General features: G+C 41.0%; 1 protein-coding gene across 1 annotated transcript; it reads left to right on the forward strand.

Annotated features, from left to right (window-relative positions):
• Nucleotides 1-1,226: 1,226 nt before the first annotated feature.
• LOC133576068 (polyunsaturated fatty acid lipoxygenase ALOX8-like) lies at nt 1,227-13,736 on the forward strand. Its single transcript, XM_061929018.2, has 14 exons — nt 1,227-1,462; nt 1,534-1,738; nt 3,417-3,498; nt 3,581-3,703; nt 3,773-3,876; nt 3,937-4,109; nt 7,401-7,544; nt 7,621-7,824; nt 7,884-7,970; nt 8,042-8,208; nt 10,990-11,111; nt 11,188-11,288; nt 11,349-11,519; nt 13,524-13,736. The coding sequence occupies exons 1-14, from the start codon at nt 1,316-1,318 to the stop codon at nt 13,698-13,700; spliced, it is 2,007 nt and encodes a 668-aa protein (XP_061785002.2). The 5' UTR covers nt 1,227-1,315; the 3' UTR covers nt 13,701-13,736.
• Nucleotides 13,737-13,978: the final 242 nt, after the last annotated feature.

The raw sequence follows: 13,978 nt of genomic DNA on the forward strand, positions 1-13,978 counted from the left end.
TGTCAGGCTTTTATGTGATCATTTTGATGATGATGGTTTACAGTTTCTGAAATCCCCACATTTTCTGAGAGTTTCAATTTCAGGTTAAAAAAAAACTATAAACCATAATCATCAACATTAGATCAAAAGAAGGCTTGACATATTTTCAGTTGCATGTTATGCGCCTATGTCATATATTAGTTTCTTTTTGTAAATCTGATTGCTGGAATAATCAAACCTTTTCACAATACTCATATGTTTTGAGTTTCACCTGCAATGACAAATTTCCCTTTTGTCGCACATCATTTGTCCTATTTTGTAAGGCACACATTCCATGGATTCAAAGATCGGTCGTAGTAGATTAAGGAATTTTTATGAAATTTGTGTTTCATTTTCCCCCCGCTTAAACCTATCCCGGAAGGCAGAGGGTACACCCTGGACAAGTCGCCACCTCATTGTTAATGATGTTAAAGTTGTTATTTTGCAACTTCTTTTCCATGATTTTGTTTTATAATAAAACATGCATCAAATTTAAATTCAAGTTTCATTTAAAAAGTATAAAAATCGTTTCACATAAAATAAAAAAAAGTGTGAAGATTTGTTTGCAATAGGGGGCAGGGGCTCCAATTAAAATTCTGTTTAGGGCCCCCCAATTTAGCGAAGACAGTTATTCCTCTCTTCTACAACATCCATTGCAATCAATGATGCAAATGAGGTGATGACATCATCTATCGATTTCCAGCAACTTTTCGGGCAGCCAGTAGCTACTTTCCTTATTAAGGACTTAGCAACACTAAACTACACAGAAAATTTAGCATTTCTATGTGGACAAATCTATTTTGCAGAAATCGCCTGGCTACAACTACACCAGGTTCTTTGTTTTATTTTTGCAAAAATATATATATATATATTTTTTTATATTGCTCTTTTTATCTTTGGTATAAACATTATGTAAACTCAAAGTTATTTATTTATTTATTTTTTATTTTTTTGGTTCTTTTTATTATTTGATCATGTTGTACTGCATTGTAATCTTTTGTTTTGTGATTGTGTGATGTTTTTTGCCTGGACCCCAGGAAGAATAGTCTCCACTGAGGTGTAGACTAATGGGGATCCTTAATAAACTAAACTAAACACCTTGATTTAGTGGGGATTTGAGATGGAGGCAATGGCTCGCACCTGTGAGTGCTGATAAGGTGGGTTGGACCTGCACTTAAAAGGCACCTTCTCGTTATGCATCTGTTCACTTTTTTTTTTGTCACCCCGTGAGGTGGGGAGCAGGGTCGAGGACTTAAAAAGCGTGTTTGAACATACTGCATGTAATTGTGTGGTAAAGATGTCGGAGTACACGCTGTCTGTGACAACAGGTTCCATGCTGCACGCGGGCACGTTTGACAACCTTTATGTAACTCTGGTGGGCACTGAGGGCCAGTCCGGGCGCACACAGCTAACTGGTGCTGGGCTGGGAAATGACACCGGAAAGGTAATATTTAATAATATTAATAATTTTAAAAAATAATTTTTTTTTACATGTTCTCACCCTTTCAACCACAGGTGGCGTCGTTCTCAGTCAATACCGTTTTTACTATAGGCTGCCTCCTTCTCCTCCAAGTGGAGAAGGATCCGTTCCATGAGTACAAAGATGAGGACTGGTTTTGCTCCAGCATTCTAGTAAGGACGCCGGAGAAGGATGAGGTTTTCTTCCCTTGCTACCAATGGCTGTCCAGGGGTGAACTTGTAGTGTTGAGAGGAGGCAGAGGTGAGTGCGGCCCCAACTCACGGATATGTTCTTCAAATAAACACCACACCCCAAATAGACCGATTTCTCACTCAGCAGGTTGTCACTAGTGACTCTACCCTGTTCTCCACATTCTCACTATTTTCTAAAATAGTGTTAGTCGAAGGGGATCGATGTTTATGATCCATCCATCCATCCATCTTCTTCCGCTTATCCGAGGTCGGGTCGCGGGGGCAGCAGCCTAAGCAGGGAAGCCCAGACTTCCCTCTCCCCAGCCACTTCGTCCAGCTCCTCCCGGGGGATCCCGAGGCGTTCCCAGGCCAGCCGGGAGACATAGTCTTCCCAACGTGTCCTGGGTCTTCCTCGTGGCCTCCTACCGGTCGGACATGCCCTAAACACCTCCTTAGGGAGGCGCTCGGGTGGCATCCTGACCAGATGCCCGAACCACCTCATCTGGCTCCTCTCGATGCGGAGGAGCAGCGGCTTTACTTTGAGCTCCCCCCGGATGACAGAGCTTCTCACTCTATCTCTAAGGGAGAGCCCCGCCACCCGGCGGAGGAAACTCATTTCGGCCGCTTGTACCCGTGATCTTGTCCTTTCGGTCATAACCCAAAGCTCATGACCATAGGTGAGGATGGGAACGTAGATCGACCGGTAAATTGAGAGCTTTGCCTTCCGGCTCAGCTCCTTCTTCACCACAACGGATCGATACAGCGTCCGCATTACTGAAGACGCCGCACCGATCCGCCTGTCGATCTCACGATCCACTCTTCCCTCACTCGTGAACAAGACTCCGAGGTACTTGAACTCCTCCACTTGGGGCAAGATCTCCTCCCCAACCCGGAGATGGCACTCCACCCTTTTCCGGGCGAGAACCATGGACTCGGACTTGGAGGTGCTGATTCTCATCCCAGTCGCTTCACACTCAGCTGCGAACCGATCCAGTGAGAGCTGAAGATCCTGGCCAGATGAAGCCATCAGGACCAAATCATCTGCAAAAAGCAGAGACCTAATCCTGCAGCCACCAAACCGGATCCCCTCAACGCCTTGACTGCGCCTAGAAATTCTGTCCATAAAAGTTATGAACAGAATCGGTGACAAAGGGCAGCCTTCGCGGAGTCCAAACCTCACCGGAAACGTGTCCGACTTACTGCCGGCAATGCGAACCAAGCTCTGACACTGATCATACAGGGAGCGGACCGCCACAATCAGACAGTCCGAAACCCCATACTCTCTGAGCACTCCCCACAGGACTTCCCGAGGGACACGGTCGAATGCCTTCTCCAAGTCCACAAAGCACATGTAGACTGGTTGGGCAAACTCCCATGCACCCTCAAGGACCCTCATGTTTATGATTTGCAATAAAAAGAACATTATGGCCAATTTGGGGCGGTATAGCTTGGTTGGTAGAGTGGCCGTGCCAGCAACTTGAGGGTTGCAGGTTCGATCCCCGCTTCCGCCATCCAAGTCACTGCCGTTGTGTCCTTGGGCAAGACACTTTACCCACCTGCTCCCAGTTCCACCCACACTGGTTTAAATTTAACTTAGATATTTGGTTTCACTATGTAAAGCGCTTTGAGTCACTAGAGAAAAAGCGCTATATAAATATAATTCACTTCACTTCCATTACATATTATCGCTGATACTGATTGGTGGCTGTTGGACTTCCCTAATAATCAATGCATCTCCTATGTATTAGCTACAAAAGCATTTGAAGACATGCATCCACGACTTGAAAACCAACGGAAACAGGAATTGGTCCAACAGAAACTAACATACAAGTGAGTAGCGGCATCAATTTACATCATGACTTAAAAAAAAAAAAATGTTTTACTCAAACAATCCTGTCCCTGTCCTCTCCAGATGGGACAAATACGCTGAAGGAATGGCTTACGTTTTAAGCATCAAAGCTCTAAGAAGGATTCCAACAGAAGCCAGCTTCTCATTCTCAAAGGCTGCTCAGTTTGCGTACAGACAGAACTATGCGTGAGTGCATGGACCAACACAAACAATAATAGTTTGCACTTAAAAAATAGAATTTTTTTACCCATGCAGGTACGATGAGCTGGCAGAGAAAGGCTTACGGTATTCAACGGAGCACTGGAAAAGCTTCGAGGCCATGAAGAACGTCTCCTGGTTCACAAGGTCCCCCCACTTAGGTATGGTCTGTTTTTTAAAAACAAGAAGCATATTTTATGATACAATTTAACTCTATCCAGATATGGTGTCACAGCTGTGGAAGAACGATGATTTTTTCGCATACCAGTTCCTTAATGGCGTCAACCCCTACGTGATTCGACGCTGCTCCAAGCTGCCGTCTAACTTCCCGGTCTCTGAGGACTTGGTGGCGCCATTTTTGGACAGTGGAACCACTCTGGAGAAAGAGATGGAGGTAGCATTGATGTGTTGAATTGGATTTGGCATAGAAAATGACTCATTATCCTGTTTACAATCCCACCTCGTTTATCGCATTTAACTGGTTGCAATAAGTGAATGTCTGCCAAATAGGAATTACTATTTCAAAATCATCTTTATAGAGCATAAAGCCTAAAATGTTTTTAATTATCAGATCCCTCTACATCTGACATAATACATAAGTATGAGATTATGTTCAGTATAGAAGTAGTATACTGACACGTTCTTTTTTTTGTATTTTTGTATTTTTTTTTTTGTCCAGTCCAACTTCTCAGGCAAATCATATAGTTGATGTAGATGCCCATATCGGCTGTTCAGATTTTCATTACAAAAGAGAAGTGTGGGATACTTCTCTTGTTGCCTTATTTGTATTTGACTTTATTACATGTATTTATATTATCATTTAGTGCAGCCGGGCCGGAGCAGGAGGGGATAAAAAGAGGAAAAAAAAGGAAGACAGAGGGGGAAATTGTGGGACAAGAGGGGGATAAGACAGACAAAAACAGCAAACATAACAACAATAGAGCAACATCAGCAAATACGACATGTACAAATATGATGGTAAAAGTAATAGCAAATAAGCAGTTAGCAAAAATAAAACATAATACAGAAATGACAATGAGCATTATTACACTACAAATGGAGCAATACAAATACCAATAGAAATAGCGCTATTGATAATGAACAATACCAATAATTTACCTTTATTATCAGCAATACAGTTGTTCAAATGCAACAATACATATACGTAATAACTAGAGATACGAAAGAATGCAGAAAAATGGAGGGGAAGAAAGAGAAGCAACCTATATTAACCTTGTAGATTGTTATAGTAACAATAGGTTTAGCTTTGTCAGTGTGCCATGTGTTACCCAGTTTAACCGAGGGCAACAACGTTAATGTTTGATGAAACGTGATTATGTGCATGAGTGTATGTATGCATATGTACTTGTATATGTACAGAATGTGTGTTTGTACAGTGAATGTATATGTACAGTATATGTATGTTTGTACAGTGAATGTATATGTACAGTATGTGTATATGTGTGTCTGTACAGTGAATGTATATGCACAGTATATGTATGTTTGTACAGTGAATGTATATGTACAGTGTGTGTATATGTATGTTTGTACAGTGAATGTATATGTACAGTGTGTATATGTATGTTTGTACAGTGAATGTATATGTACAGTATATGTATGTTTGTACAGTGAGTGTATATGTAGACACACGGTTCTTAAAACTAGAGTTTTGCCCTGGTTTATGCAAGGACAGTTGGTTGAGGTTTATTTTAAGTAAACAACCAATTCCCACATTTCTTTTTAAATCATTGAATGGATTCTTTGCGGAACAATGTTTAAGCATTATGAATTGCTCTCTTCATACAGAGCAATTCATAATTGCTCTTCATACATACATACCTAATTCTTCTCTGCCGCTTTTAAAACAGAGTTTGGACCCTAACGGTTTTTAATAACGACCAACCTGTATCTAACTTACAGTTAAGTTAGATACTGCCTACCTGTATTACCTTTTTAAATAGCAATAACGTTATGAAAATACATAAGTCTGGCTTTAGGATGAACCACAGTACCGAGACAGCACTTTTAAAAAATATTTCAAACAATATCAGGTGGAATTTAGATATCAAAAAGATCAAAGTTTTAATTCTACTGGATATAAGCACTGTTTCGATAGTTGAATGAACAAATGACTGGTTGCATAAATCCAATAAAACATTTTTAAAAAGTCAAACTGACAAAAAGAAGATTACTTGCCTTGAGGAATGCCTGTCATGTATATCACAAGTTTACACCCCTGTTTACTAGTAAGGTTAAAATGTCAATGCAAGGATATGCCAATGTTTTTTTTTTACAGTGGTCCAGTTCCTCTATACAAAAGCAGCACTCTAGTGTTGAAGGAATTTGCTGTAAAAATGTTTGTCTCCCAAACTTTTAACTGAACTCAATGGCCAGTTGAATAGCATAGTATGTCACAAACCTGCTCAGTGGCCTTGTGGTTAGTGTCCGCCCTGAGACTGGAAGGTCGTGAGTTCAAACCCCGGCCGAGTCATACCAAAGACTATAAAAATGGGACCCATTACCTCCCTGCTTGGCACTCAGCATCATGGGTTGGAATTGCGGGTTAAATCACCTAAATTATTCCCAAGCGCGGCCACCACTGCTGCTCACTGCTCCCCTCACCTCCTAGGGGTGGAACATGGGGATGGGTCAAATGCAGAGAGTAATTTCACCACACCGTGTGTGTGTGTGTGTGTGTGTGTGTGTGTGTGTGTGTGTGTGTGGACTTTAACTTAACTTTAATGCTAACTGGTATATTCACATTACAATGTACATTTGTTAACACATTTTGAGGTTTGAACCCTTAAGGGTTAAGTTTCCAGACTTTTGACCAGTGCACCCAGAACAGCCCACATCACCCCCGTTTTATCCAGTCTTCATTGGCTTCCAGTTTAAATTTCGTGTTGAGTTTAAGATTTTAGTCGTGACATTCCGTGCGTTGCATGGTGGGGCCCCTCAGTACATCACTGACTTGCTATGGCCCTACTCTTCGGGGCGAGGCCTCCGGTCTTCAGGCCAGGGTCTTCTAACTATCCCAAAAACTAGTTTTAAAACGTGTAGAGACCTGGCATTCCAGGCTATAGCTCCCAGACTCTGGACCAACTTGCACCAGTCCCTCCGTGATCTTTACTGTGTTGAAACTTTTAAGAAACATTTGAAAACTTCTCTTTTTAGTAAAGATTTTAGTTAATGCACCTTTTAACTATCATTTTTAATCCACTTTGTATCCTTTTTATGACGTCGCCCCTGTTTTAGTTGAATTGTTTTATTTCACCTGTGTTTGTACAGCGCTTTGTGATTTTATCTGTGAAAAGTGCTTTATAAATACAATTTACTTAAGTTACAGTAGAGATTTTAGCCTGAGGTTCCAAAAGTCCCATTTTTGTTAAAAAAAAAATAAAAATAAAGTTTAGATGAGATAAAAACCTGAGTCACATTTGTGTTGCCATATCAAGATATGCGTAGGGGAAAAGTACATTTAAAAGGGTAGTAGCCATGGATTTTGCAGAGAAATATAAAAAATTAAAGATTTTGAATTTGGACATATTCCGCGTAACAATGTTTGTAGAGCACAGTGTGTCTGCCATGTTTTAGAGTGTATTGCTTCATTTTTGTTGGTTAATGTAGGATTTCTGACCAAATTCTCAGATTTTTGTATCACGTGACAATATTCATTTATCCACAGAAGGGAAATGTCTTCATTGTGGACTACAAAATCATGGAGGCTCTGCCAACAACAATCATGGCTGGTAAACCTGTTCCTTTGACAGCTGCCCTGTGCCTGCTTTACTTGACTCCTACCAAGAAACTGATGCCCATTGCAATTCAGGTGTGCCTTGTTTTCATGAATCGCTCGAAAAAAACCAAACAAATACCAGCTTGTAAGAAAACCTTCTTCCTCACAGCTCGGCCAGACACCCTCGAAGGACAATCTTATTTTCCTTCCCAGTGATTCTGAGGTGGACTGGCTGCTGGCCAAGCTGTACGTGAGGCACGTCGACACGCTCCATGGCGAGTTTGTCAGCCATTTGCACAACACTCATTTAACAGCGGAGGTTTTTGCCATGGCGACCCTTCGCAACCTGCCGAAGATTCACCCTCTGTACAAGGTAAAAGAGGCAGTGAGTGACTTGATGCCTGACGCTAACCTGCCACTGGTGTCCCCCAGCTGCTGATACCCCACCACCGAGGTACGCTTTATGTCAACACAATGGCCCGTGCTACTCTTTATGGTCCTGGGAGAAACCTTGATAATGTATGGAATGCTTTCCTAGCTGATTTCTTTCCCCCTCCACCGTCTCCTTTCTAATTACATTTTGTTGTAAGACTTCGCTTTCCGCAGAAGGACAGCTGGTGCTGTTCAGAAGGACCCTGGCCCAGTTGACCTACGATTCACTTTGCCCTCATGAAGAAATTGCTGCCAGAGGCCTGGAGTCTGTTCCTAACTTCTATTACAGAGATGACTCTTTCAGGCTGTGGAATGTCATCAACAGGTATCTAATTGTTTTGAGGGGGACACCTAACTACTATCATCCGATACAACATCTGCATAAACCGTATATACTTTTTCTTTTGTATTTTATGGTGTGGTATGCTTGTCTGAGCTTAAGGTGACAAGTGATATCATCGGAAACATGTTTTGTGCTGATGTCGGACCAATGTCAATATCAGATCAGGACACCCCTTTTTTATTGATATAAATCCGATAAGATATAAGCACACGCTATAGTGTGGAACTCGCAAGGCTGCAGTGGTAGTGACCCCAAGATGCAGGAACCAGGCGAACGAAGATCAGGTAAGAGGATTTTAATATATCACAACAGAAGGAAGCAGTCGTGCATGTAAGGTTCTTAAAATAAATCAATCCTCGAGCACTGAGGAGCAGGCGAGGTAGGCATAAATAGCCACCTGATTAACACCAGGTGTGGCAATGCTGCCAATCAGCAGCAGGTGAGGGGAAACGGCGCTCAGGGAGACAAGCAGGAAATTGAACCAAAACAAGAGCACTGATTGGAAATAAACACAAAACAAGGAAACAAAAACAAAAGTGAAGTGACAAATCGTCACATTGTACATTATTTTTTAGTATATAACGTTACCCAGAGAACTGTTGGGCATGAAAGGCAATTTATGATAGACTTAAACTGTCTTTAAATTGAAGTTAATTAAAATTAAGCATGACTGAGTAAATTTAGTGATTCAAACTCGTTTGTTACTAAATACTTTCTTAAATGCTTCTGCCTTGGAGACTTTAAGTAATATGCAACTATAATTCACACTTCCTATATTAGCGAATTACATATTTCTATAGCACTCTTCTCTTGAGCAGTGGTTCTTAACCTGGGTTCGATCGAACCCTAGGGGTTCAGTGAGTCAGCCTCACGGGTTCGGCGGAGCCTCAGCCACGGAGGTCAAGACACACCCGACTCCTCCTGTAAATAAAAACTTCTCCCTATTGGCGTATTATGGATACGGCAACAGCAGAAGTCAGACTGATTTGCAGGTGTGTAATTTGTTGTGAGTTCATGCACTGTTGGTTTTATTCTTTGAACAAGGTGATGTTCATGCACGGTTCATTTTGTTCACCAGTAAAAAAAAAAAACAGAACTTTGTCTTGAATTTGAAAAAACAACTTTATTTTTCACTAAAGGGTTCAGTGAATGTGCATATGAAACTGGTGGGGTTCGGTATCTCCAACAAGGTTAAGAACCACTGCTCTAGAGACTCAAAGCTCATTATCTACATCTTTAAGCTACATTGAAGTCAGAGTGAGTGGCACTGGGAAGAAGGTGGGTAAAGTGTTTTTTTGCCAAAGACACAATGGTAGTGACTAAGCTGGAGAAAGCGGGAATGGAACCTGGAACCTTCAAGTTGCTAGCACGGTCCACAGTATTGACAAGTGTGGTGGTTAGGACTGCGATTTTGTTCAATTAAGGAAACTCATTACTAGTGGCGGGCCGTGCGTCTCTCACCTAGGCCTTCAGTGATGTCCAACTTAGTCCGACTTCACCTTTCAAAATACCTTAATTTATGTCACCACATGGACACGGCTGGAGATACTATACAGAAACACACTTGCACACTACTGTGCATTGATTCCCTCAATAGTGTGCAAAAGGGTCTATCAGTGCATTTAACATTCAATAAACCCGCTTCAGCAATTAAAACATCTTACGTGGTACCGTAAAATTAAAAGAATTGTATGAAACATGAAAAAACCAAGAAATTATTTGAACTCACAATTTGTAAAACCCATCCAACGCTGTATAAGCCAGTGGTACCATTGTAGTTGGATTATTCGTGTGAAAGTAGCGGGCATTTCCCCATTTCACCGCCGGTATTGTGCCAAAATGTGATTGCCTGCCAAAAATGGATATCCTTCGTGGGAGCGGGCACCGCTCGCTAAACCTTCATTGCTTGGCTTTGTCTGTCCACAGCGGATTACTAGGTCTTCGTGGTTATGAGTTTTCTGTGGCTTTCTATGGCTTCGGTGCCACTTCCTGTTTTCGCAACTTGAGATTGGATACTCCCAATCACAGCGTAAGGCCAGCTAGAAGGCCTTACTGACGACTCCTGATCTGATGGGCTATCGCAATTGTCTATCAACTGTATGTGTCCGTTCACTAACGGACGCCTGCATTGATTCTGAAGGCCCGAGCAGATTTGGTACAGCATGGCAACATAAGCTAGCTGAATGAATTCTGATTGGATACAAACTCTAACCTAAAAACATTATTGGAAGGAGCATAATATGACATGAAGAGAATATGAATACTTTTAGATATTTAGGCAAAGTAAATTAAAAATTACTTTCTTCTTTAATGATCATGATTTCTGGTTGCTAGGCCAGAAGCGAAGGCCTTTGCTGGCCCTGACGGCACACCACTGCACATTACATATGTCTAGCTTGTGTGCTTAGCTGTTGGCTGAACGAGCAATTTACTTTTGGCAAAGGACTTCACTAAAATACACGAAAAAAATAAAGGTGTGTGCTTAATGGAGGACATTTAGCTAACTGGCTGTCCACCTTTACACGAGCAGAACTGCTTGTATCGGCGCTTATATAGGAGATTTTAGATGCTAGTGGATATCATCCGATACAATGTCCATATCGGATTCGGACATTTCTATCTGTCAACTTTGGGCCTGATATGACTCAGGCTTTCATTTTCTGGGTAAAATCACACATGACCTCCAGAACTGGGTTCTATAAACAGGCCTGTTTGATTCTAATTCTTTTGACCAATGTCTATCTTCTTCTTCCCTCTCCACAGATTTGTCAAAGCAGTGGTGTCATATTATTACCCGTCTGATGGCGAAGTGTTGGCAGATTTAGAGCTCCAGGAATGGGTCAATGAAATCTTCAACTATGGATTTCTGGGGAAGGTTTCTTCAGGTTCTTACCAACCAATCATTTCTCTCGAACTGGGGGTGAAAAAGGACGTACACGAGTATTTGTTTGCATTGTTCAGGTTTTCCTTCAAGCTTACAAACTGTGGAGGAGCTTATTAAATTTGTCACCATGGTGATTTTTACCGCAGCGCCTCGACATGCTTCAGTCAACATGGGCCAGGTGACCACTTCTGGAAAAAGTCATGTCTGTAGAGCATATCTTAATGGTTCTTTACTGCAGATGGATTTTCTGGCTTGGATCCCTAATGGTCCACTGTTGCTGCATCGAGCGCCACCCAGCGTCAAGGGAAACGCTACCATGGACGACTTGTTGAGGACTCTGCCCAATAAATCAATCGGAACCCTGGCTATGTCTCTTGCCTGGTTCCTTGGCAAGAAGTATGAGGACTTTGTAAGTATTTGATCTTTGACTAAGAAAAACACATGATTTAAATGTCCTAAACCACGTCTGTCGAACTGTACTATAGACTCTTAACATTTTTGCAGTAGGACCTGAAAAACAGAGCGCTCCTGTCATATAGAGGATCTTTGACCAGCGTTTTTGCAGTGGGTCCATTAAACTCTGTCATATTTTATCATTTGAATACTTTTATAGGTACCACCAAATTCTATTGGCACCACAGAGTTCCGATTCATGTAAACTCAAACGCGTCCATATTTTGATACCTTTTTGTTGCACATGACTTTGCAGACTAGGCTCAGGCTGGATACACTTCGCGAGCAAACCGGCGTATTTGTAACGGACTACCTTGAGGTATTGTAATTTTCCATTCCAACAAAGCAAGCATGCCTGATATAAAGCGCTTGAAAGTAAGGTTCTCCTTTTCAAGCTAGCTAGATGCTAATCTACATCGGATGTGTCATATACATGCTACGGATTAGCATTGACGATTTGACATGGTTATATAAACTACTCCAAATTTGGTAATGAAAACTACAGCTAAGATGCGCCTTACAAAGTTGTAAAAAGTACAATATTTACAGTCTAAAGCAGGGGTGTCAAACTAATTTTAGCTCAGGGGTCACATGGAGGAAAATCTGTTCCCACGTGGGCCGGACTGTTAAGTCATGGTATGATAACTTAAACATAAAGACAATTTCAGATTGTCTTTGTTTTATTTTGGCCAAAAACAGAACAAGTACATTATGAAAATGTACATATTACAAATAATCCTCTTGGTAAAACACTTTAAGTTGGTTAAATTTAAAAAGTTTAAAAACACAATGAACTTAGACTTTCTCTGTGTATTTCCAAAACCATTAAATGTTAAGCACATCCTGTTTAGCATTGTCATGTCAGTTCACCATTGAAGATGTTTGTTAAAGCAAAAAAGTGTTTCCTCAAACCGCTGCATTGAGATCCACAAACCTTCACAACACATTAATTTATCATTCAAATATTACAATTATAATATGAACACCAATTATCAATGACACCATAATAGCCAAAATCAAGGTAACAGAACTACAAACTTAACCAATGTGAACATGGTGGATTTAAGCATAAAATACAACAAACAAATGTTGAACATATTTTTACAATTGAGTTGAGGGTGCGCAATGTGCTGTCAAACTATTGGGAGCTCTGCACGGAACACTAACCTCAAAGATGATGGTCATGTTGGCTTAAGTCTTTGCATCTTACCGTTTTATTTCATTTGTTGAGTGGATAATTTGCAATGAAAGACGGCGTCGTGTCAGTACTGCATCAGTCTGCTGCCAGCCGCAACAGGAGCAGCTGATTGGAGTAGCGGCAGTCAATCCAGAGAACGCTTAAAGTCAGCTGATATGTCATTTTAAATGGTGTCATGTGTGACGTGGGTTACACTTGAATCCAGTTAAAACAGTTTCTTTCATTCAAAAATTGTAGTTAATTTTTATACTTGGCAAACTCATCTCGTGGGCTGTAGGCCAGATCAGATTTGACACCCCTGGTTTAAACCCTGGCACATTCAAGACTATTTCTAGAGTACAACAACACTTCTCTTTACACCTAAAGTGTGAGAAAAGAGGACAATTGGACAGGACAGTTATCAGATCTGCGAAGTGTTTGAAAGAACAATTTTACAAAACTATTTATTACCACATGAGCACAAACAAAAGTACTGTTTATCAATTATTGGGTACTGCGAATTGGTACTGCATCGGTTCAAATGTAAGAGGTAGCCATCCCAAATTTCGTGAGTACCACTACACAGTTCAGCAACATTTATCAAAGGAGCCACTTTGCGACCTTTTGCACTAAAGAAAAAACGTCTAGGTCTGTACACACTCATGACCTCACAGACAGTTGAAACTGCAAAGACTCAACAAGGAGGCTTTAGTTTGTACTCAAACTTTGTATATTATACCAATGATACTCACTTGTACAACATTCCTTCTTTTGTCTTGTCAGGTTCCTTTAGGCCAGTATCCAAAACATTTTAGTGAGCCCGCAACTTTAAGGATGATTGAGGATTTTCAAGCAGAGCTGTCCGCAATCAGTGAGACCATCAGAGCGAGGAACAAAGAACTTGAGCTGCCCTATCACTACTTGAACCCCAAGGAAATTGAAAACAGTGTGACTATATAAAATGTTTTATTGTTAAATAAAAAATAAAAAAAATCAGTCTTGTTGTGAGCAGTTGCCTATTAAATGTACAGCACGCTGAAAGTCTACATTTTAAAAGCAGGGTTGCCTTAAAACACGGGCTTACCTAGGCTGAAACCAGGGGACCTCGCACACAGATGTGAATAAACCTATTGCATGCAATCATTCCCAGCATAATTGTGATAAAAAATTAATTCAGTTTTTTTTTTTTTTTTCAAATAGCATTTGTATGACCAATACTGCGCCTGTGTTGTATCGAT

This window comes from Nerophis lumbriciformis, linkage group LG34 (genome assembly GCF_033978685.3).
Source record: "Nerophis lumbriciformis linkage group LG34, RoL_Nlum_v2.1, whole genome shotgun sequence".
Lineage (NCBI taxonomy): Eukaryota > Metazoa > Chordata > Actinopteri > Syngnathiformes > Syngnathidae > Nerophis > Nerophis lumbriciformis.